General features: G+C 35.9%; 1 protein-coding gene and 1 long non-coding RNA gene across 2 annotated transcripts in view; both read left to right on the top strand.

Annotated features, from left to right (window-relative positions):
• The window catches only part of LOC113619024 (uncharacterized), a 354176-nt gene that overhangs the window by 199527 nt on the left and 129746 nt on the right, over nt 1-24903 (top strand). The window lies entirely within an intron of this gene.
• Nucleotides 9952-11024, top strand: LOC113619020 (zinc finger protein 177-like). Its single transcript, XM_027103527.1, has one exon. The coding sequence runs from the start codon at nt 10407-10409 to the stop codon at nt 11007-11009; it is 603 nt and encodes a 200-aa protein (XP_026959328.1). The 5' UTR covers nt 9952-10406; the 3' UTR covers nt 11010-11024.

Below are 24903 nucleotides of genomic sequence, written 5' to 3'. Positions count from 1 at the left end.
TCATATCTATTTCTTAATTCATTGTTATGTAATGGTTTAACTAAGATGTTCAGTCAAGCTTCAGAGATGATATGGTAAGAATTAATCTTGTCAAGCTTTCTGGTGATGAGCAAGCTGATCCCTCCTTTTTTTTAAAAAAAAAAAAATTATAAAGACCACCGCATAAGTACTGAAAATATCATCTTTCCTCCATTTAATTACAAAACAAATCCTGAAGCTTACTGTCTCAAAAGAAAAAAAAAGGTACATAAGCCGCAGGGGGCATATTTTGGTGTAGTTGATAACTGTCACTTTGTTATATTTGTTTAGATGTTTTAAACTATATATATGTGTGTGGACATATATGTGTAGGTATACATATATTCGGATGACATTTGGTCAGAATATTGGAAAGACTTTTCAAAAAGTTGAATAACAATGCATGTCTGATATCAGTTTAGTGAAAAAAAAAAAATGTAAAAAATACTCCATGAATGGCAGTATCTAATTTGTTTCTCCTTTTTTTTAAATAAATGGAAAAACTAATGGTTGCAGATTGTACAATGAATATTTTTAAATGTGGAATTTTTCCAGTTTGATAAATAATTTTAAATGGCAATTTAAAAAGATTATAGTAATTATTGGTCTTTGTTACTATAGAAATGTTACCAGATTTAATAGTTTTCTTTGTATTGAGCTGAATCTTTAGGGAAGATCAACTCACCACATTTTCTTGAGAAAGATGTAGATATACCAAACATTGATGACCTTGGTTATACCAAGTGCTTTATTTAATGCGCCATTAAATAAACATTAAATTAACATTAACATTTTAAGTCCAGATTGAGCCCATTTGCTTTAATTTGAAGGGTGAAGGGCAGGAAATGTGGACCTCTCTGAAGTAATCCCTCTTTGTTCTAGCAGGAAGTCTCCTAGGAAGCCTTCCTGAATTTTCAATCTCTCCCCATCCTTCGCCATTCTTGGCCAGGCACCCCTCAGTTGTTCCCACAGTATCCTGTACTTAACTCTTCCATAAGTGTCAGTTTGAAAGTCTTTTTATTGGTAATTTGGCTTTTGACAACTTAAAATGCGCTGTTAGTTTCTTCCATAGTAGTTTATCTTTACATTTCTTTTATATTCTACTGAGAATCTATTTAAAAATCTTATCTGTTTTAAAAAGGTAATAGCTGGTTGTACTATTAATTTGTCAACATAATATTGTCATGAACAGTTATTTTTATATGAGATTTGGAGAGATATAATGAGTGGTATTGTCATAATAGTTTATGAATGAATGGAAATATGTTGTAAAACTGTCCATTTGGTTTTATGCTTTCAGTATTGTGGATTGTTTTCTCAGCACTGTGATGAAATCATCTGAAATCCATTAAAATCCACTTGGAGCCCATGAAATTCAGAGACAGAGAAATCATTTAATCCCCTCATGCCATGATGGAGCAAAAGTGAATCTTCTATGGTGCCAGTGATTAAAATCCCAGCCCAGAATTCTTCTCAGTCATTTGGTCTCTTCTTCATTTACTCCTACCTTTGTACATGAGACCCTTGAGATTTAGGTTTAATTATCACCAGTTTTAACATGATCCTAAAATGCCACAGAAAAATGCCCCATCCATTGCTAAATTGATTTTCCCTAACTTAGTCACTTATTTGCATGTTTAAGAGATTATCCAAGGAAACTGCAAAGGTGTTTTTAACCCCCTCTTTCAAAATCTGCTATTCAAGAGCCCTATGAATATCTTAAGTTACTTCCTTTACCACTTTGCCACATCCTCTTCCAGATCTTTTTTGTCTTGGGTTCTGCGGTCAATTATCTGTTTGAAACTGATGAATAAGAACTATTCATAGATCTCTCAGTAACCCAGTGGATTAAGAGTCTCTTTGGGTATTTCCAATGCTGAAAAATTAGTCTGAGTAGAATAATATTTAGTTGAAATTTTTGAATGAAAATTTTATATGTATATAATTTTCATATACATATCCATATATATTCATATATATATATATGTATATCCTGATAGCTGTGATGTGTTTGAACACTATAATATTTTCTCTTTTTAAAAAATATTAAAAACAAAGTTATATTTTATTTTGGTATGCTTTAGGATAACATATGAGGAAGCATCATTAGGAAAACATGAGTTACAAAGATACAAAATGAAAAAGATTGACGTAGGCATTGCTATGCAGAAAAAAAGGTTTGCAGCAAATAGTGGTCTATAATTAGAATTTAAGTGAGCACTCATTACTAAAATGAACTATACACATTTTTACATGAAAACACGGTTGGGTTTTTAGAGTAATCCAGATCAGAGTTAATTCATGGTGGGTTGTGGTCGGTCTAGAAGAAAACAACACAACTAATTAAACAAAACAGAAAAACAATGAAATCATATAACTATTTGGGTTCTTTATTTTGAATGTCAGGGTGTGAAGAGAGGCAGCTTGGTATGAGGGGCGGGGTGATGTTGATGGTAACTTGACAATTTTGAGCATTTTAGATCTTGATGGTATTTATTTAAAAAATCTATATTCTATAACTTAGGATGTTTTCTCCTTGTGGCAACATGTCATTAGCTCACCAACACTTTGCAACAAGAATTAGAGCCCTCCCCGCAACTTACAAGTAAAAGAAAACGTAAAATAAAATGCAAAATTGATTTTCCTAGGGTAAACAAATAAGTGTGGGAAGGAAGAAGTGAAGTGGAGGTTAAAGTACATATATATTTTCCTTAAAGAATATATATGTATATATAATATATGTTCTTAAGGACTATATATTAAGGAATATAATATATTGGCAATTTAGCTATCAACAACTTAAAATGCATACTTTCTTCCTCAGTAGTACATTTTTACATTTATTTGATATTCCATTTAGAATCTGATCAAATCATACAGTATGTAGCCTTTTCATATTGTCGTCTTTCACTTAGTAAATTGCATTTAAGTTTCCTCCATGTCTTTTAATGGCTTGATAGCTAATTTGTTTTTAGTGCTGAATAACATTCTATTGTCTGGATGTACCAGAGTATTTTTTATCCATTCACCTACTAAAGGTTGTCTCAGTTGCTTCCAAGTTTTGGCAATTATGAATAAAGCTGCTATAAATACCCATGTACAGGGTACTTTTTGTGTGTCTATAGACGTAAGTTTTCAGCTCCTTTGGGTAAATACCAAAGAATGTGATGAATGGATCATATGGTAAGAGTATGTTTAGTTTTACAAGAAACTGCCAAACTGTTTTCCAAAGTGGCTGCACCATTTTATATTTCCACCAGCAATAAATTAGAGTTTCTGTTCCTCCACAACCTCACCAGCATTTGGTATTGTCAGTTTCAGATCTTGACCATGCTAATAAATTTGTAATGGTATCTTGTTGTTTTAATTTGCATTTCCCTGGGAATTCCCTGGCATTTCAGTGGTCACACTCTGTGCTTCCACTGCAGGGGGCACGGGTTCAATCCCTGGTTAGGGGACTAAGATCCCGCAAGCCGTGCACGGCGGCCAAAAAACAATAGTTTCATTTCCCTGATGACATAATATGTGGAGCATCTTTTTATACGCTTATCACAAATTCTTAACTCCTCAAATGAAATAGACTTGTCAGAAATAAACTGACAAGTACTTCAGAGAGAGTTAGTTTATACCAATTGATTATTCATTCACTAACTTCTTACAGAAGTTAACAACTGACTGTATGTAATAAGCATTCTAAAAACACAGACGTCTTTTTGAAGTGAGTCACAGAATTTTTTTTTCAATTGGTATATATCTCTGAAATTATAATGGAAGTAATGAAAAATTCCATTAGATATCCAAGTGCTATTTTGTATATGCTGCAAGCTATTTGTATGAAGCATCTATACAAAGCATTAGCATTTTGCATTCTATTTTATATTTTATGTATATAGATATGTAATAAAATAATATTAATTTAGAAGTTCTATGGACTTCAGTCTGTCTTTTTAGAAGAGCTCTTTTTTTTAAAAATTTGTTTAATTTTGGCTGCGTTGGGTCTTTGTTGCTGCGTGCAGGCTTTCTCTAGTTGCTGCGAGGGGAGGCTACTCTTCCTTGTGGTGCGCGGGCTTCTCATTACGGTGGCTTCACTTGCAGCAGAGCATGGGCTCTAGGCAGGCGGGCTTCAGTAGCTGTAGTGCGCGGGCTCAGTACTTGTGGCTTGAGGGATGTAGAGAGCAAGCTCAGTAGTTGCGGTGCACGGGCTTAGTTGCTCTGCGGCATGTGGGATCTTCCCAGACCATTACTCGAACCCATGTCCCCTGCATTGGCAGGTGGATTCTTAACCACTGTGCCACCAGGGGAAGTCCTAGAAGAGCTCTTTATCAACCCAACTAGAAAGCACAGCACCTCAAAGGAAGATAATCCATTGCATTCTTCCTCAGCTGTAATTATTAAAACAATTATTATTATTATTATTTTGGCCATGCTGCATGGCTTGCAGAATCCCTGACCAGGGTTTGAACCCGGGCACTCAGCAGTGAAAGCACTAAGTCCTAACCACTGGAGTGCCAGGGAATTCCCATAAAACAATTATTTTTATATTGAGTTACAGTTTGTTTCACAGTATCTTATATGCTCTTGGTTACATGGAATCATCTAATTCCTCTTCCATAAGTTTGGAATATATTTAAATAGTGATCATGCCCCACCTTGTCTTTCCCTGTGATTCCTTTGATGAGGCATTAATGATTAATTTACAGATTAATTTCAGTACCATCTTTTCGCCTTCTCGTAATTGACTCCACTTTGTCAAAATTACTTATAACACATGATCTGATGAGTACAGAACAAGGCAGGATTACTAGTCCCTGATCTAGTCTTTATTTGTACCAATAAAACCAAAGATTGCATTAGACTTTGAAATTACCTCACCCTTCAGGGTCATAGTAAATCTGTTAATATAAGTTTGTAACACTGTTTTTTAATTGGTTGCTCTAATCCTGGACTTTAAATACTGAAGCATGGAACCTAAATAATGGGCCTTATATTCATTAATCAATAAATGTTTATTGAGCACCTATTAAATGTCAGATTCTATATAATGTTCTGAGGATACAGTGCTGAGTAAACTGTCCCTGCTCTCATAAAGCCTAGATTCTCAGAGGATGAGCATGGAATTATGCTACTTTGTTCAAAGATTAGAAGTGAAGTGGGGAACCCTCCATGTATTTTTATTTTATAAAGATTTTTTAAAAAAATCACCAATCTGAAGAGTTAGATAAATATTTGTTATTTTTATCCCTGTTCACTTACTTGTTGAGGTAATGAGAGTTTGAAGACTATAGAAAGAATAAACTAGGGGAATGGCAAGATAAAAAATCCTTTGTGGAAGAAAAGTAATATTTGATTTAAAGAATCTGGAAACATTTTTTTCCCCTGCATTAGGATGTCCTCCAAAAAGAAAAAAAAAAAAAAAAAAGGAATGGAACATATTTGATTCTATTGTATATATTTACAAAGTCACTGAAGGGATTTACTGGGCATTTATTTGTGCATAGATTCTACAAAGAAAAAAATATATCTAAATAAATCTGAATAATATTAATTGGCCAGTTATGATATCAAACTGATAAGCATCTTAAGTCATTGGAATTTATTATAAGGTCCCAACTTCTGCATAAAGTTTTAGAATTCCTTTGAGTCTGAGTACAATTGGTAATACTTGATTTGTTTTGGAGATAATACATTGAAATAAAATGCAATTATAATTTTGCAAAAAATACTGGCCCAGTTGACCTTTGCAAATATTTTTTAAAGATAATGCATAGCCGTTAATTCTTCTCTGTATGATTGAAATATAGAAGAAAGCATAGTTAGGGTTACCCTATATCCTAGAATTGCTGGAATGTCCTGGTTTATACCTGTTGTAGATCAACTAATGCTTGTTAATTATTTCAGTATGCTTTTCACTCAAGTTCCAGTTTGGATAGAGATATATCCTTACTTTATTAATAGATTCAAGGGCTTAATTTTACCTAGACAACTAAATTAAAAAAAAAACACACAATCTTTTTCTCCCCCACAAAAATTTAAACCGAACTTAAAACATTTTGAAAAAGTGACCAAACCCACAAAATCTACATATAACTTTTCAGAGTTGGATCCTGACTCAAGTAGTTAATTGATTCCTAGGACAGTACGAAGATTTCACCTTTGATTCTTTAAGCCCTAATATTCTGTTTCAATTTGCTATGCTTTATAAAGCTTTGAAGGACCATCTTAGAATTTCTAAATGTGGATTTAGGAATGGTACTACTATTAATAGCAATCAACATTTTAATCAATGTATAGAACAAGCCAGACACTGTTCTAAGAACTTTTTATGCATTATTTCATTAATTCTTCAAAGCAGCACAGTAATACTATTATCCCTATTTTACAGTTGAGGAGAATAAAGCTTTGAGTGATTTGTGTCCTTTCTATCTTCTACTTCACTGAAGAATTAAATAAATAGATACATTCTAAATCAGCAAGGTAAAATACGTATATCTCAGCTTTTTACCAATGAATATAATATTAGCATTTTCTTCCTAACTCTCATTAAACGTTTAGTAACTGCTGAGATATTATATTGTTATATTGGAAAGATTGCTAGCAGAAGATGTACTTTATTATTCCTTGAGATATTCCAAATTTTACGCTCGCATCAAGCCATACCATTGGGCATTTTGATAATATTGCTTTGGAGCATTAAAAATGTGCTTTTTCTGAGCTAGGTTCTGGGTTATTCCCTGAGTTTGCTTTTAAGGGGATTATGAGAAGGTGCTACATTTTGTTGTTGAACAATGTTGTTGTTCATTTGTTTGTTTGTTTGTTTGTTTTTAAGACTACTCTTTGCTCTTTCTCATAAAATGTCCACTAGAGGAGAAGCCATGTTTCTTCTGAATTATTGGTATGGCTTTTATTTTGTGGGCATTGTGAATTTTGTTTCTGATTTTGTTGCTTGCTTTCTTTGGTTCACAGAAAATCAGAACCAAGTTTATGATTCCCTTTTTGTATTAGACAAAATTTTCAATGCACATTTCTTGGGCTAACTTTAACTCTGGTTTCCTTTTCTTTCTCTATCTTTACTAGCAAGAATGTGGATCTAGAGTCAGATCACTTGGGTTCAAATCCCAGTCTCAACTGCTCCTCAGTTTTAGAGATAGGAGCAAGTTCATTAGCTTCTCTTAGCCCCATTTCTCACCTGTGAGAAATGAAGATAACAATAGGTTGACCTACTGAGGTTGTTATGAGAAATAAATGAGATAATGCATGTGGAATGCTATCTTACACATAATATAGTGTGTGTATGTCTGTGTGTGTATATTGTTATGCCATTACATTGCTCAAATATTTGTGGATCTTTTCAAATCCTTTTTATATTGAAGTTTAAAATAAATAAATACTAAAATGTCTCTCTATATGTAGCATGAAACATAAAGTTATAAATACTCTTACCAAATTGAAGTAATTCCCAAAGTACATGTGAAACTGAATCTATAGCCACAAAATACAATATAGTTTATTATATGTTTATTTTGTTAATTTTCGTAAAATATATACAGAATTTAGGCAAAAAACAGAGAACCTGTGTAGATGAATAGCTTTGAATGATATGTAATCAATACTCTGCAAACTTAAGAGAAACTGATTAAATAAATGTAAACTTCTGATTCTGCGAGGATAGAAAAGGAATCTATTAAATGGGCAATGTGAATCTTATAAAAAGGAAAACATATATAAAATAAATATGAAATTTTACAGATACTTGGCCTTTTCAAGGAAATGAAAATATTTTCTGTTTCATTGTGTGGGAGGAAGCATTTGAGTTTCAACCACAAAAGCAAGCATGTCCAGGCAATAGAACATATGCAGTCATGGTTGGCCAGGCCCCATTTCTGCAACATGTTTGTGAAAGATGGGTTAATTAGGTTAAAACTCCGGCTTATGAAAAAAAAAAAAACGTTGAGGGTAATTAGTTCTTGTGGGGACATTTCATTTAACATTTCATTTTATTTCTTCAAAGTTTGACCAAGCTATACAGTAAGAAAACATTTTCAGTTGAAGCCTGGAACTAGTGTTAAATTACAGGGGATAACATTTGTTTTCATTTTCACTTTCTCTGAGCCTTATTATTAAGACCATTTGCATTATGCTTACAGAGTGTTAATGTTTATTTTGGCCTATATGATTTTCATTTGGCTCTCCATAAATACCAGAATTTTAGTGGTCAGCCTCACTATTCTGGATACCATCCAGGTCCTGCTTTGGACTATAGGACATGTCAATAGGAAGGTTTGATGGAAGACATTTTAAGTGAAAGATCCTACAAAGTGAGGTCTTCAATTTACTGAAATATAGAAAGAGAAGACCAAGTTGTGTAATAAGTGCTTGAAGGTCAGTTATTGCAGGGTACAGGAGCAGCAGGGAGTGAATTATTAGCAGGATTAGAGGGGTAGGATGTATCTAGCATTATATCAGAAGGTAGAGTAGAGGGAGAAGGGAACTGGAAAAAAAAAGGTATTTATTGCTTCATACAAATGAGAGACAAACTGGGGACTAGTCTTGAAATAGGACCAAAGCATCTTCCTAGCAATCCGAGGTCCAAAGAAAGTAATCACCCTCTGTTTAAGGGTTAATAGCTAGGCTCAGTTAATTCATTCACTAGTTGCATTCCCTAAGATGAAATGAATTAACATCATCAACATGGCTCTTGTGTATAATTCTGATACTCCTGATTTTATTCCTGTAGAATCAAATCCAAAATTAAGATGCTAAGAATTCAACGGATTTACATGGACTTCTAGGTAGTGTTAAGGAAGGAAAAAGAAGATGGCCCAAGAATACATGTGATTTCAATGCTTGGATTTTTTTTTTTTTTTTTTTTTGGCCGTGCAGCTTGTGGGATCTTAGTTCCCTAACTAGGGATCGGACCCCAGCCCACGGTATTGAAAGTGGTCCTAACCACTGGACCACCAGGGAATCACCTCAATGCTTGAATTTAAAAGTGGTATTATAATGTCATTTTTCTTCTTCCCTTGAAATACTTTTCCCAGTTATAATAATAAAGGCAAACATTTAATGAGACCCTATTATGCACCAAGTACTTTAATATCTCATTTAATTTAATCCACAGAAAAATACTGTGATTTACTTTCTCAAATTAACAGATGAGAAAAGTGAGGGTCAGATATTTATAACTTTTCAGGTTCTGCAACTAATAAGATTTTTCATAGCTACATTTTTGGAATTAAAGACATGAAATATATTGTAATATAAATCCTATAACTTGGTCAAATGTTTACTTGAAATTGAATGAGTCCATCAAACCAATACATGCTTGCCTTGGGGAGCTGTTTCACTCAAGAGTCCTTCTTAATTCAAATAGTTTCAGATAATGTAATTAAGATTTTTGCATTGAGTAGTCATCTTAAAACTGTCAGTAATATCTGAATATTTGTGGTGAATGGAGAACTAATCTGTTTTCACACATGATGACTGTCTGACTTAAAAGATCTTATATCATGGTCCATATTTGCATACTTAGCCATTTATAAATAGGAATGCATGTCTGTATTCTTTACTGTTGAATTTAGAAGAAACAATGAAAAGAATTGTCTATACTTTGAAAGATTAAATTTTATCGGAGCCTGGAAGTGCGCGTGCGCGTGCGCGTTTGGATCTGCGCGTGCGCAAGGCGGCGGCTGTCTTTGCTGCGCGGTGCGGTGCGGATCTGAGGTAAGTTTTTCGCTTCTTGGTGTGTCCCGCCTCTGTGCGGTCAAGCAGGAGGGGAAGACACCACAGAAGAGGCTTGAGGTCAGAGGACGCTGGCCTCGTGCGCTGACCTGGCCGCCCCGGCCTCCGGCCGGCGCTCCCGGGGGGCGGCCCTTCCCGCGAGAGCCCGGGCCCGCTCGGCCAGCGGAGGTCCGGGCCGCAGCTCTGGGAGGAGGCGGGTCGTCCAGGCCTTGTCTCCATCCGCGATGCGCCCGATTTCAAAAGGCTCCAGAGCAACCTTTGAGTTCTTTCTCCACAAGGAAAAGGAATAGCATCTCCGTCGTTCTCGTCACGGTGACTCCGGCTCCAATGACCCCCTGTCCCCGGGTCCTGGTGAGCGCTCTCGGTGGCTTTGTTCCTGCCGTGGGTGTCGGTTATCGGAAGTTTGAGAGATGGCTAATGAATGATGCTTGATGACAGATGAAAAATGCCTCCTGCATAAAGATTGATGGTATGAGGCAAGACTCCTACTTAATCAAGAGGAATTGAGATTAATTTATCCATTAAATTCAGAAACTGTCTTGAAGAGACTTTGGGAATAAGACATGTTAAGGCAGATTTCATTAACAGATTCACAGGATGCCAGCCATTGACCTTTTCCCTTGTGATTGGGAGATTTGTCTTAATGCCGGATGGTCAGCACCTCAGTGGAATATTTTGGATGGGAAAAAATCCAGTGTGGTGGAAATGGTCTGCATGCTCCAGGCCAGGAGCCTGGCCAGGAGGGAGACACAAGAGGAAGAATGGCTGCAGGATTGCTGACAGCCTGGTCACAGGACTCGGTGACCTTCGAGGAAGTTGCAGTGGACTTTTCACAGGAGGAGTGGGCACTGCTGGACCCTGCTCAGAAAATCCTGTACAGAGATGTGATGCTGGAGAACTTTAGGAACCTGGCCTCAGTGGGGTATCATCTCTGCAAACACAGTCTGATCACTGAGGTGGAGCAGGAAGAGCTGAGGCCAGAGCAGAGAGGAATTCTCCAAGGTGCTTATAGAGACCGGGATACTCAACTTAAATCAAAAGACGCAATTCTTACACAGAATGTTCCTGGGGAAAAAACTTCTAATGGCATAAAAACAGCAGCAACTCACCCTGGTGAGAAACCAATGGAATTTAATCATTGTGGAAAATTCTTCAGAAAGAACTGTCACCTTATTTGTCCAAGATATTGCAAGAGAGAAATGCTACAAATACAAAGAATATGGGCAAGACTCTGGCCATCCCTCAACTCTTAGGAGTCATGTGTTCTAAGGACCCTTTCGCCTTCCTGAGGAAAAGATAGAGGCAGAAAGGAAAATGGCTGAGTGTTTGAGAAGTTGTTCTCGGGACTCAGTGACCTCCGCTGATGTAGCTGTGGACTTCACCCAGGAAGAATGGACTTTACTGGACCCCATTCAGAGAAACCTATACAGAGATGTGATGCTGGAGAACTACAAGAACCTGACCACGCAGGGTATCAATCATTGAAACCCACTCTGATCTCTTGGTTGGAACAAGAAGATGATTTGAGGACAGTGGAAAGAAGAGGAGTCCTCCAAGGCTCAGCAATTCAGCAGGATGATCTTGGGGGAGAAACATCTGTTGGGATGGAAACAGTAACATTGCTTTGGTTCCCCAGAAGCAGATGCCGATCCAAGGATTCACGTGCAAGCACTTTATTGGAAGGAGCAAGGACCATGGTATGTGTGTTGGAGAGAGGAGAAGTGATACAGGGAAGAAAACACATCCAGTAAAGTTTACCTTAAGTCAGCCCCTGCAAGAGTGAGCAGAGTTTCCATCCTGTAGGGAAATTCTGGAAAATGGCACAAAATCCAAACTTGAGAATTATTCCAGCTGAGGGGTGAAGAAGATGGTACATCCCACACCTGTCCATCAAGAAGTGTCCCTGGTGGGGCATAATTCTATGTCACGTCTACCATCATGCATTGGGAAAAGTAGGTTCCACCTGGTGGTGACAGTGGGAGTCAGGCTGGTATGCAGTGGGGATGTGAAGGGATCCCAGGGAATGTAGGAGAAATGCTGACCACTTCTACCATGCCATCTTTCACTGCAGACTCAGTTCTATCAATATTCTTCTTAAAAAGTGGACTAAGTTCTGAATACATTTCAGAAGTGTGTAACTATCATTCCTGCTGGCACCTCCAGAGACATCCCTTCCCCCAAAATAAACCACATTAGAAAACAAAAAAAACAACAAAAAATTAAATTTTATCTTCGGAAAAGCTTTAACACTTTAAAGATGGACTATTAGAAATTGTCAAGCGGTAAATAGGAGGAAAAATGAACTGGTTAGAAGATAATTATGGTACATCTATGCCTTGAGAATTTTTATGTTTGTGGAATACTACATAAGATAACAGAGAGAGTGAGACGGAAATATATATATATATATATATATATATATCTATATCTATCTATCTCTCTCTCTCTATATATATATATATATATCAGGCCATGAGTGATGACTTACTGATTTTAATTATCCTTTATTTTCTTCATATTTAGGAAATGTCAGTGTGGCCTTCTGCAATCTTTCCCATATGGCTTATTAAACATATATTTGAAGAATCAAAAAAAGTTATTTGAAGGGAGATTAAACATTGGTAGTGACTGCTGCCTTTCTATAAAAATCTTAATAAGATATTTTTTATTTTTTTATAAATATTTATTTATTTATTTATTTTTGGCTGCGTTGGGTCTTTGTTGCTGTGTGCAGGCTTTTTCTAGTTGCGGCAAGCGGGAGCTACTCTTTGTTGTGGTTGGCGGGCTTCTCATTGCGGTGGCTTCTCTTGTTGTGGAGCACGGGCTCTAGGCACACAGGCTTCAGTAGTTGTGGCATGTGGGCTCGGTAGTTGTGGCTTGCGGGCTCTAGAGCACAGGCTCAGTAGTTGTGGCGCAGGGGCCTAGTTGCTCCGCAACATGTGGGATCTTCTCGGACCAGGGCTCGAACACGTGTTCCCTGCATTGGCAGGCGGATTCCCAACCACTGCGCCACCAGGGAAGCCCTAAGATTATATTTTAAAGGAGGATTTTTTTTTTTCTTTTAGTTTAAGATTTGGGTCCAGTGGTCTTGTGTACCACAAGTTATAGAGTAATACAAAACCTACTTTTGCAAACAGTCTGTGGCTTAATAAAATTAAAATTGTTTTCTCAACAGATCCTTATGAAGTACTTACAAATAAATTGCAAGAGATTATTTCATACTAACATTTGACATAGTTTACTTTTCTGGCCTACAGTTTGGTGATATCACTGACCTTTTATCTTGAATTCTTTGATGGATTTGAGCACATAACATGCAAAAGATTTAGCTTACCAGGAAAACTAGACCTGGTAAAATTCAGTAGTCAGGAGTTGTCTCTGGGAACAGGGAGAATTATTATACCCAGGAAGAATAAGTATTTTCATAAGGATCAAAGTTGTCAACCAAAGGGATAAAATTCTGGTAATGAAATTTCAGATAACTGGCTCACTAGTGAGAGAATTTTTGTGGGGGAGGAGGCCTGGCCTCTTTCCTGGAGCCATGAAATCCCATCAAGAAAAGATTATCAAGCTCTTCCTGTTTGGTTTAGAACATTCAGAGATATTTTCTTAGCTCTTCAGTTGGTAGAGATAATACCTTAATTCTAATCCATGTGATGCTATGTAAAGTACAAATGAGGGCTGTCATTTTTACTTTTTAGAAATTATAGATCAGTTTGTAAGACCTACCTTACAAACCTGTAAAGAGGGACAGATCATAGTATTTGTCAGAAAATCTATTTTCAATTGAGTAAATGCTTATTATATATCATTTCTTAGAGTCTCTGAGTTGCCTACTCATATCTTGGTGACCCTCAGATTAGGACTGCTTTATATTTGGTAGAGTAGCTACTAGTGTAATTCACGAAGAATTCAAAGGTAATATAATTAACTCTGGATTATTAAAGCTTATGAAGAAGGGAATTATCATGAGGAAGTGATTCTCCCGAGACAAATCTTTATTTTCATATCCACTTTTTTTCTTGGCAACAGATTTTTTCTTATTACAGTGCCTATTAAATGATAAAATTACTCTTTTTGAAATCTGAAACATGTTCAAATCTTTCTTGCTCTTTTAAATGACTAAGGTCAGCCTTGACTTTGCTTCAAAAATCAGATGTAGATATCAGCTAAGATCAGTCATACATCATGGGATAATGATCAATTATCAATTTCTATTGGATAAAAGTTCAGAAGTATTCATTTAGGCTATTTGCCACTTCTTTCCAGGCTTTTTCAGAGACCACTGTTCAATCTTAACTATCACATTAGAAAATAGTTAGCTCCAATATTTGGAAGGATGTAAAGTAAAGCCATCTAAGATAATAGAGATGAAATTATTGACACTTCAGTGCTATTGGGCTATTCTTACTTAATCAAATTCTGAGTTATTCAGTGTCTGACTTTTTGGTTTGTGAATTAACCAATTTTGTCAATTTTCTTCTATCCCTTGTTATTGCTTGTGGGTACATTTTACTGATTATCCATTTCTCTAATAATTTTTTAGCCATTGTGGTCAATGAAGCAGTGAGAGTTACCTGTTGATTTTTATATTAGATAACATGGAGTTTAGAAAGGCGGCTTTTCAAGGCAATAAATGAATAAGTATCGAATTGAAGGGGAATTAATATGTATACTTGCAGTTGATAGTAAAAACAAAATGAATTTGCTTATACAATTAATTATTGACTTCAGGTGGTTTTGTAAAAAAAGGTAGAGCAGTATAGTACTGAATATTTATTTTGTGAAAGCATGTGAGACATTTTTCAGAATGAAAGTGCAAAAATTGGATGTTCATGTAAAGTTGGCATCAGGGCATGCCAAAGTCATGTCCAAGCAAAAAATTCTAAAGGAGCAGAAATACCTTGAAAAAGCATAAGAAGCTGGTCTACAGAGACTAGCTGGAAAATGGATCAGAGCCACAGAATCATGATTTTCCAGGTGTAATGGTGGCCAAGCTGTACATTTAACAATTTTCTCTGATGTCTACAAAATTTTGTATTTTACCCTTAATGAGTCCCATTTTCACTTGAGCTGGTTTGAGTGAATTTCATTCAAATGACCCCTAACAGAGAAATTGGGCATCCATGTTTAAAATCAAACACATCTTCCTTTCCACTTGAGCTCCCATTGCCATCATTCTTATAGTCACTCAGGTCACAAACATTGGCATGGTCTTTAACTCATTTCTCTCTTATTGCCAGTAGCCAATGATGAAGGTGTGTGATATACTTACTGGTTACTAGCACTGCAACCTAAGCAATGGTTTTTTTCATGTTTTCTTAATTCATATCCTTCATTTACCTCCAAATTTTTAACTTATGTACAGATATCTCAAATTCATTTCTGCCTCTGTGCCTTAGTGACTATCTCCTTCCCTGTACTTCGTGCTTTCTTTTTATTTAGATTTTCCCTTTATTTTGAAGCCACTTCATGATTTTTACTTTTAATTCATCTTTTCTTTGAATTTTTGGAACTTGTCTGGAATCTCATAATTAACAACTTTAAGATGAGATCTTCTTAGGACTAAAGACAGAATTATTAGTTCAATTCAGTTAAGCAAGCTTTATTGAGCACCAGCTGTTTGCCATGCACTGTGCTAGCTGCTGAGATATGGGGTACAATGAATTACTCATCTATTCAGCAAATATTATAGAATTTAAAAAATATGCCAAGTCCTATTTTTTTTTTTTTTTTTTTTGTGGTACGCGGGCCTCTCACTGCTGTGGCCTCACCCCTTGCAGAGCACAGGCTCCGGACGCCCAGGCTCAGCGGCCATGGCTCACGGGCCCAGCTGCTCCGCGGCATGTGGGATCTTCCCGGGCTGGGGCACGAACCCGTGTCCCCCGCACCGGCAGGCGGACTCTCAACCACTGCGCCACCAGGGAAGCCCGCCAAGTCCTATTTTAAGAGCTAGTCTCTGCTTTCATGGAGCTTATATTCCAGTGGAGATAAGTAATTACACTGATGTTGCTTCATGCATGCTAATATACCTCCCCAAGTTACTTCTAAATCCCTTAAAGGAAAGACACTGATTGGTCTTGTTTATTTCCTGAATGCCTCCTCATTCTTCTCAGGCATCCTTATTTATGGAAACTCCTTAGACTAAAATCTCAGCCCTACTTTCTCTCTTACCATGTTCTTCAGCTGCAAAATCAGATATATCCACAACTTTCATTATTTGCACAGTGCCCTTGTTTCTAATAGTTGTATATTCTGATATCTGAAAATGAGTTCTCATAGTCAAGTCCCTACTCATCAGTCACTAAAATCCAACATGCCTAAACACAAAGTCATGCTCTTCCACCAGTTTCCTCTCTCAGTTTTACTCTTCATGGCACCATCTCTTCAGTCCTCTAGGCTTGAAACCATCCAGTCATCTTTGACTCATCATTCCTTTGCTTCAGTCCTTGCATCTAATTAGTCACGAAATTATGTTGATTCCTCAAGTTGTTTTCTGTATCCTTTTCTTCTGACTCATGACCACGTTAACCACTCTGGATTAGACCTTCATCATTCCATACTTGAACCATTAGATTAGTTTTCTAACTGGCCTCCTTATCTTCATCTTTTCCTCCCTCCATCTTCCTGCCTTAAGACATTCTTTGAATACTTCCCTTTATTGTCTTTCCTCCAGTTCAGAAATCTGTAGAAGGGCCCCATTGCTTACTACATCGAATTTATTTTTTCTTGAATTTTCAGGCACTCTGTAACTTGGTCCCAATCTGTTTATCCAACTTCATTTTCTTCCACTATCAACAGGACTCTTCTGCAGTCAGGTTATTTTCACTCATGCCCCACTCCTCATGCGCTTGCTCCAGAAGTAGTAGGGGATAAAGGTTTGGCTTTGGGTATCCAAACAGACCAGGGCTACAATCCAGCTACTGCTTCTGTCCCAGCTCTGTGACCCAGGACAAATTACTTAGTTTCTTAAGCCTCAGTTTCCTAATAGGAAGTAGTTCACTCATGTGTACAGTGAGGAGTAAATAAGATGATGTAAGTTAAGTGCTCAGTAGAGTATCTGATAACATGTGCTTAATAAATGTGGTTGTTACTATTTTTACTTGGATATTCTTTTCCCTCTCCTGGCATACTTTTCTTCTATTCCTCAGCCAAGCCTAACTGGTCCACATATAAGGCTCTGCTCAAAGCTCTCATGCATATGAAGTCTTAACCAATTTACTTGTGCTTTCTCTGAATTCCTAAAGAACTGGACAGATTACATAAAACTTTGGGGGCTGAATTACATATCGACAGGGTGAATATGAAGTGGTATATGCAGGAGCCCAGAAGGCCGGGAATCTAATGTATTTTCCCAATAATTAGCTTGAGATCATAGAGATTATTCTGAATCTCAATTTCCTCATCTTTAAAATGGAAAAATGACTGACTTTTTCCACTTTATAAGGTTGTTAGAGGATCAAAGAATTTACCTCAGAAATTGTCCTGGATTATTACATGTATATATTTTCACTGTATATTGATTGTTAGTATTTTTGTTTTTGAAGCTTTATGGAGGTATAATTGACAAATAAAATTATAAGATATTTAATGTACACATCATAATAATTTGATATATATATGCATTGTGAAAGGATTCCCTGCATACAGTTAATTAACACAAACACATCACCTCACCTTATTTATTTATTTATAAATAAATAAATATTTATTTATTTATTTTTGGTGAGAACATTTAAATTCTAGTCTCTTAACAAGTTTCAATTCTACAATACATTGTTATCAACTACAGTCATCTTGTTACACGTTAGATCCTTAGATCTGATCTTATAGCTGAAAGTTTGTACCCTTTTACCAACATCTCTATTTTCTCCATGCCCTAAGCCCCGGCAACCACTTTTCTACTCTCTGTTTCTGTGAGTTAGATTTTTTTTTCTTTTTTTTTTTAGATCTCACATAGAAGTGATACCATGCAGTCTTTGTCTTTGTCTAGCTTATTTCACTTAGCATAATGCCCTCAGGTTCTATCCATGTTGTTGCAAATGGCAGGATTTTCTTCTTTCTCATGGCTGAATAATATTCCGTTGTATACATGATTGTTATAATATTTTGGTAAAGGTTAGGCATTGATTTGTATAATGCTTATAGATTTTTGGGAAAATAACTATATAAAAATTATAATAGGTGCTATTTAACACACACATTTCTTTAGGACAACACTAAAATAATTCATTACGAAGAAATTCAGTCTTCTAAATACATTCTGTATTTTGCATTAATCACTTTTTATCTAAGTCCTTGAGAACTACACTTCTAAAAAGCATGGGGTTGAAAGCAAACATATTAACAAACTTTTGGCATCCTCATAATAACCAGAGACGGTTATTATGCTTTCTTGAGTTATTTCAGAATTTCCAAAAGGAATAAAGAAGACATTAAAAATAAACACTGATTAAATTTTTTCTAACTTTAAAGTCTAACTTTTCCTTTTGCTTAAACTAATTTTATTTTTAGTTTGCCTGAAGCCCACACACCACCTGCCCCTGTCCAAGGCGAAAAATTATTACTAAAACTGTCCAGTATGTAACATTACCCCCATATTGACCCCACCTAGGCTATTTGGCATTATTGAAGGTGGGTGGAAGGAATGCCGGCCACAGGGAGTTGCCCATTTTCTGTGATTCATATCTTGGAGCCACTGGGGTAAAATTTAGAGTGAATCCACTCCTATCTAAATGCCAGGTTCTCACTCCTGGACAATTATTTTTCAGTACACATTTTTTTTTTTTAATCTGGCCACACCTCTTGAGGAAACAGAAAACATGTCAAGCCATCACAGGTTGCATCTTCAGTCTTATTCATTCACAGTTTTGTTAACCGCAGACACAATGAAGAAATAAGATGTAGTAATTCAAAGTGGTTATGAGCTGGGTTCTTTTATTTAGCCTCAGCTCTGGGAATTTTGTAAATAAAAATGCATGCAATAGAGGTAAAGATGGATTTTTTCAAAGAAAGAATATGGAATTTCTAGTTCATTCCTGTCCCTGCTGGTATTCTTGTATGTTGACACTTTTGGAAGAAATGATATTCCAAAATTAATGTAATCTGTGAAGAAATCCTTGGGGGATATAATGCTTTCTAAACTGACTATTCAAAACACTTATGCTACTTTAGCTTCTTTAGTGACTAGAAGAACCAGTTATAATAACAAAATAAATAGGCTGAACGTTCCACTAGGATCTTTGATTAGGCTCATTGAACAAAGAAGTGAAAACAGTGAGCATAGGGATAGAAAATAATTAGATTTAAAAAGTGTGGTTTATATAGAATTTACATTGGCTGTCATCTTGATATGGGAACTTTTCCTTTTGTTTCATTTTTCTGAAGTGTGCAGCTAAGAAAATCTTTGAATTAATTTTTTAGTTTTCTTTCAGTGAAGACTTGGATTTGAGTGGAGTCTGAAATGAGAATTACCTTACAGTGATATATTTGCATTCTTCCTTTAGGGTCAACATTTAAAGTTTGCTAATGTAAGAATCTTTGAAAAGTAGGACTTTCATTTTCAAAAGTTTTTTTTTCTGGATAATTATTCCTCACTGTAGTTCCAGGCCTGTGCTCCAATAACAGGATGATGGTTGTTATTTTTTTGATTTGTTTGTTTTTTTTTTGTTTTTGTTTTTTTTTTAAACAACCCAGTTTATTTTTTAAATTAATTAATTAATTAATTTATTTTTAGCTGCGTTGGGTCTTCGTTTCTGTGCGAGGGCTTTCTCTAGTTGCGGCAAGCGGGGGCCACTCTTCATCACGGCGTGCAGGCCTCTCACTATCACAGCCTCTCTTGTTGCGGAGCACAGGCTCCAGACGCGCAGGCTCAGTAGTTGTGGCTCACGGGCCTAGTTGCTCCGCGGCATGTGGGATCTTCCCAGACCAGGGCACGAACCCGTGTCCCCTGCATTAGCAGGCAGATTCTCAACCACTGCGCCACCAGGGAAGCCCCGATTTGTTTGTTTTTTAATTAGTCTTTGGTTCTGGTATTTGTTCTGTCAGCTTATTTCAGATTTTCAATGAGGTTCTTTGATTTAATGAACTTTATTGAAATAATTATATTCAACAGTCAAAATCCATTAATTCAACTGAATTTAATAATTCACCAGGAAACAAGACTGAGAGTTATTTATTTAATTGCTAATATTCCCTTGTGAATTGTGACAAGTCAAGTGGTAAAAGGAAAAGCAAGACGCCTTTTTGTAAAACTCCATTATCAAACTATTGCTATGACAGACTTCCTTTCTTTTTTTTCTGCCTCATCTCTAAATTCATAGGTAAATCTTTTATTTTTCTTTTTGACAGTGAAAACACTAATAATATAGGTCTTTTGATGGAGAGGAAGTTTATGGAGTTGAAGAATTCAGGAGTGAGTATGGGTTGTAATGTTAACATGGGTAATAAAGATAATATTTTTCAATATAGCCTCTGGAGTGAAGAGTTGCATCTTTTTGGAACCAAAGCAGAAAGAGCTAGATTCTAGAGATTACAGGAATCCAGGTCCAGATATATAAACAAATTTACAAATTTTAGTCATCTCCCAAAGAATATTTCGAAAAGCTGTTACTACAGGTGGCCCACTGCAGAAAAAATATGAATATTATTGATTGAGATCACTGCTATTATGAAAATTATCTGAATTTCATGCAGTTCCAAATACAGTTATGTGAATAAAAGCGATATTGCAACATTTTATGTTGTGTTGGATCATTCTCATTTTTCATGGTAGCTATGTTGTCCTTCCCTGCTCCTGATTGCTACTAATTTTTCCTTCTAAGTGTCTACAATGCAGAGCCTATAGCCAAGGAGAGAATGGGAGGACAACCCCAGTACGAAGGGTAGAAAAAATTAAAACGCAAATGAAGGATATCAGTTTTTTTCAGTCTAGGCTGAAATCTAGATTGCATTTCATAAAATGAGAGAAGGAGTTGCAGGAAGGTTTTCCCCTGTTGCTATGACAGGTCAGCATTTCTAATCTGAGGGTCACAGCCAAGTTCCCTGTTTAGTAATTGCTTGATTTGACATCTATCTTGACCTTTATTTACTTTGGCCTTTCTGGCTAGAGGTCACAAAAGCAAAAGAAGATAGAAGTCTTACAAATGCCTTGATGATGAAAAATGAGAATGGTGTCCCTTTGGCCCTATGTATGAATATATGTATAATGCGTTGTGGTGTTTTAACTCTTTGGTGCAATCCACAGTGGAAACACTTATAAATTTTTATCTGATTCTAGAGATGTATTTTGTAATGACTTTGGGATGAAGAAAATAGATATTAAAAATGGCACAATCTTGTTCAATCTAAATCTTGACTATAGGAACTAGAGGCAGGTTATCCTGGATTAATCATTTTTTTATTTGATCAGAATTCACAAGAACATAATTGTGGTGCACAAATAGAAAGTGCTACTTTCAAAATCCTCTAAAATAGGATTTTGATATGTGCTTTTAGCTGCATGCTCATCATGGATAGGAATCCACATAAGAAATGCAATACCATGAATAGATGTTAAATTTCTCTTTTCATATGTTGTTAGGTATTGATCAGGCATAAGTCTCAGCTTTTTCCAAGCACAAAAATATTATTTTTTCTTAAAATAAAAATAGTAAATAGAATTCATATTTTTCCTTCATATAATCAGCCCAGGAATATGGATTTGAAGTTGAGATTCTGCATTTTCTTTGCCAAATGTTATGTCCTAACGAGAGAATTGTACTAATAATCTTCGAGGCAATTACTTAGGAAATCTGAATGCTATAGCTGAGAGTCTATCCTAACATGAGATATTCTTTACAGTGTAAATAACAATGACCAAAGGAGAAAAATTCTGATTTTTGATACTATGCAAATTTCTCTGTGTCTATAGCTTTGTGATGATAGATGAATGTAATGATATAGTAAATGAAAAAAGTGAGTCACTGTGATTGCCAAGGTGCATATATGGATATTAAAAAAATATATATCAGTATTCAGCTGGGCTTTTCATAACAGTAGATAAGATAAAATTTCTTAAAAATAATTGTAATTGGCTTTCTCTGAAACTGTATATCATAACTTAATTTAATTCTTAGTGTTTAATAACTTGATGTTTTATTTTATGCTATTAGGTGATTTATAAGGTTAAAACATCAAAGGTATTGTTTAAGTATCTTTCATTCTCTATCTTTTCTTCATAATAGTCACCATTTATGATTATATATTTATTTTATGATTTATCTAATGTTTGTATCTCAACTGTAAACTAAGAATAGGAACTAAGTCTGTTGTTGGCTCACTGTTGAATTCTCAGTACCTGGCTTAGTTTTAACACATAGTAGGCCTTCCATACTTATTCTTGAATACATGTGAAAACAGAATACTTATAATGAATGAATTATCCTTTGAGATGACTGCAGTTTACCAAGGCAGAAGTGAGGTTAGTGGCAGGAATAGGAAATGGAAAAGGGAAGAGTCTTTACCTCTCTCAACATAAAGAAATGGGGATTATTGGCCTATGACCACTACTATTTTGAAGAGATTGTAGAATGCTGTCTTACCCAGGGCTTTTATTCATCATGGTTCAAAATTGGGTTTATGGACACAGGAAGGAAAATGGTGACATTTTGTGCTGGTAAACTGGCTCTCAGACAAATAAAGCCCTGATTTGTAACTTTTGCCAATTTCCATTGTGCAAATACTTTCACTAAGGATGGTTTCGAGATACAAAAGTGATGTTACCGAAGGTAAAGTTGGGAAGAGATATACACAATTGGCTCTCTCCAGCAAGACTAGCACATCATTGTGAGAATACATCTTTGAAAATATACTTTTTCAGCTTTTTTTCTTACCATTCTTTACGTGTAAATTTATAGTCTAATATGCCAGACCTCTACTAGATTTACGTTTTTGGCAACATGGAGGTGCTCTGTTTGGAGCCTCTTCCAGGAAGGGCTTGCTGCCCAGCTGCCTCCAGCTTTCAGTCACTTCTCTGTTTGCCTCAGTTTTAAAGTGCCACCTTGCCCAAGGTCTCACCATTCGGGCATCCTGCATCTGGTGACAGAGCCAGGCAAGGATATAAATGCCTGGCTCCTGGGATTCCCATGTTGCTGGCAGAGGCTTGGGCTTGGACATCTTGTGTCACAGTTCACTTTCCCCCTTTGTCCAGTCCTGCTTCTTTCTGTTCCCTTCCCCAGATACTGATCTTAATAATATCTTACACTTAGTGTTCACTTCAGAGAAACAAAATTTTGACCACACTTCTCCATTTCACTTTATTTTGCTCCATTGCTTGGGAGAACCTTCCCACCTTCCCTGCTGACCAGTTTCTTATCCATCTTGCCTGAAATTAGCTCAGGTCTATCTTTTCCAGGAAATCTGTTGAACAACTCTTGGATGGGCCAAGTGGTTTCACAGCACTATTTTCTAAGTTTTATAGCACTCTGGGTGGATGGCTATCTCTTTTCTTACCACATTATGTCAATATTTGTTTATTTATCTGTCTCTAGATTGTAAGTTCCTTAAGACTTTTCTTTTATCTCTGTTACCCAATGCCTAGCACAATGATGACATGTAGTAGGCACTTAAAAAATATGTACTTGTTGAACGGAATTAAATCAAATGATTTGCCTACACTCATCCAGTTCCCATTGTGAGCTGATTATATAATAATTGGGAGATTCTTAATCCCTGTGCTGTTAAGGTGGGGTCCCATGGGAAAGCAATGACCAACTTAGTTCTTGAGGAGTTGGAAAGATGGTCACCTGAACCACAGTGACCTTCATCTTCTCTTGGTATGAAGGCAGTGATACTAACATATTTATAACATAAGATAGGAGTAAAAACTTTAAAGAGAAGGGATATGTCTCTTGAAAAAATACAAAGAGCCAATTTTCAAATGATATTTGGAAGGGGAATAGTGCTCTTTCCTGGTTTGTGTACTTGTACAAGAAAGAAAAATTAACACTCAAATATGATTTCTGTTTATAAAGGAGTTATTTCATTGTCTGATTGAAATACAAATATCTTCTCTAGAGTATACATGAGGTTTATAGAATAAGTAATGTTTACTAATTTTGAAAGACGGTAGAAATCATTGGATATATTTAATAGTTTTTAGAAAACTAATTTCACATTGATAACATCCAGCTGTATGGTTTTATGACATGTTAAATCATAAAATGAAGTTTGATTATGTTTTGCCATTTAGTTTGATAGCAGTCTATTAACAGACAGCTAAATGTGGAAGTTAGATGAATTGTTTACCTTTGAAATCACTGCTTGAACTAAAACAAGCCTTTAAATTATTTAACATATCTGTGTCACTAATTTTTTGCAAGGCTTATTGTGGGGGACAAATTTCTTGTATGAACTTGTACATAAAAAGAGAGGCCAGAGGATTGCATAAACTAGGGAACAGAGATAAAGGAAATCTAATGTTGGGATATTTCTACACTTCTTTAAGATATTGTAGTCTGTAGGTGGAAATAAAGTTTTTAAATGTAGCAATTAGGCAATGATAAATGGGGTAAAAGAAATATGTGAAGGTCATAAAGTTCTGTATTCAGTTATGTGAAGCTTAATCATAATAGAAACATATGACTGGGCTCTAGAGATAGTTGATTTTTGTAGCACATTAAATTGTATTTTTATGATTTTGTATTCAATTCATCCTCTGCATACAGACATTATCTAATTGTTTGTAACGCTATTTACTTATTTTATTCTGGATTAAGTTTTAGCAACTGGAAAATTTAAGTAAAGAGATCTGATTGCTGGCATGTAACTCAACTAGATGATTGAGAAAAATACCCCTTGAGAGTGATTGAAGACCTAGAATTGTAATATTTAATAATTTGCAAGGACCACAGTAACAGAGTGCCACGAACTGGGTGCCTTAAACAACAGAAATTTATTGCCCCAGTTTTGGAGGTAAGAAGTCTGAGATTGAAGCGTCACCAGAGGTATGCTCCCTCTGAATGCTCTAGGGAAGGATCTTTTTCAGGAATCTCTTCTAGCTTCTGTTCATTCCTTGGCTTATGGAAGCCAAACTCCAATTTTCACGTAGCATTTTCCCTGTGTGTGTGTCTCCAAACTTTCCCTTTTTATAAACACACTAGTGATATT

The sequence above is a fragment of the Aethalodelphis obliquidens genome, unplaced genomic scaffold (genome assembly GCF_003676395.1).
Source record: "Aethalodelphis obliquidens isolate GAN/ISIS:26980383/991018 unplaced genomic scaffold, ASM367639v1 scaffold6, whole genome shotgun sequence".
Lineage (NCBI taxonomy): Eukaryota > Metazoa > Chordata > Mammalia > Artiodactyla > Delphinidae > Aethalodelphis > Aethalodelphis obliquidens.
The sequence above is the reverse complement of the archived record's forward strand: the minus strand, read 5'-3'. Positions and strand labels throughout refer to the sequence as shown.

Coding starts and splice junctions, on each gene's coding strand:
- LOC113619020 (XM_027103527.1), top strand. CDS start 10,407: ATGGTCAGCACCTCAGTGGAATATTTTGGATGGGAAAAAATCCAGTGT.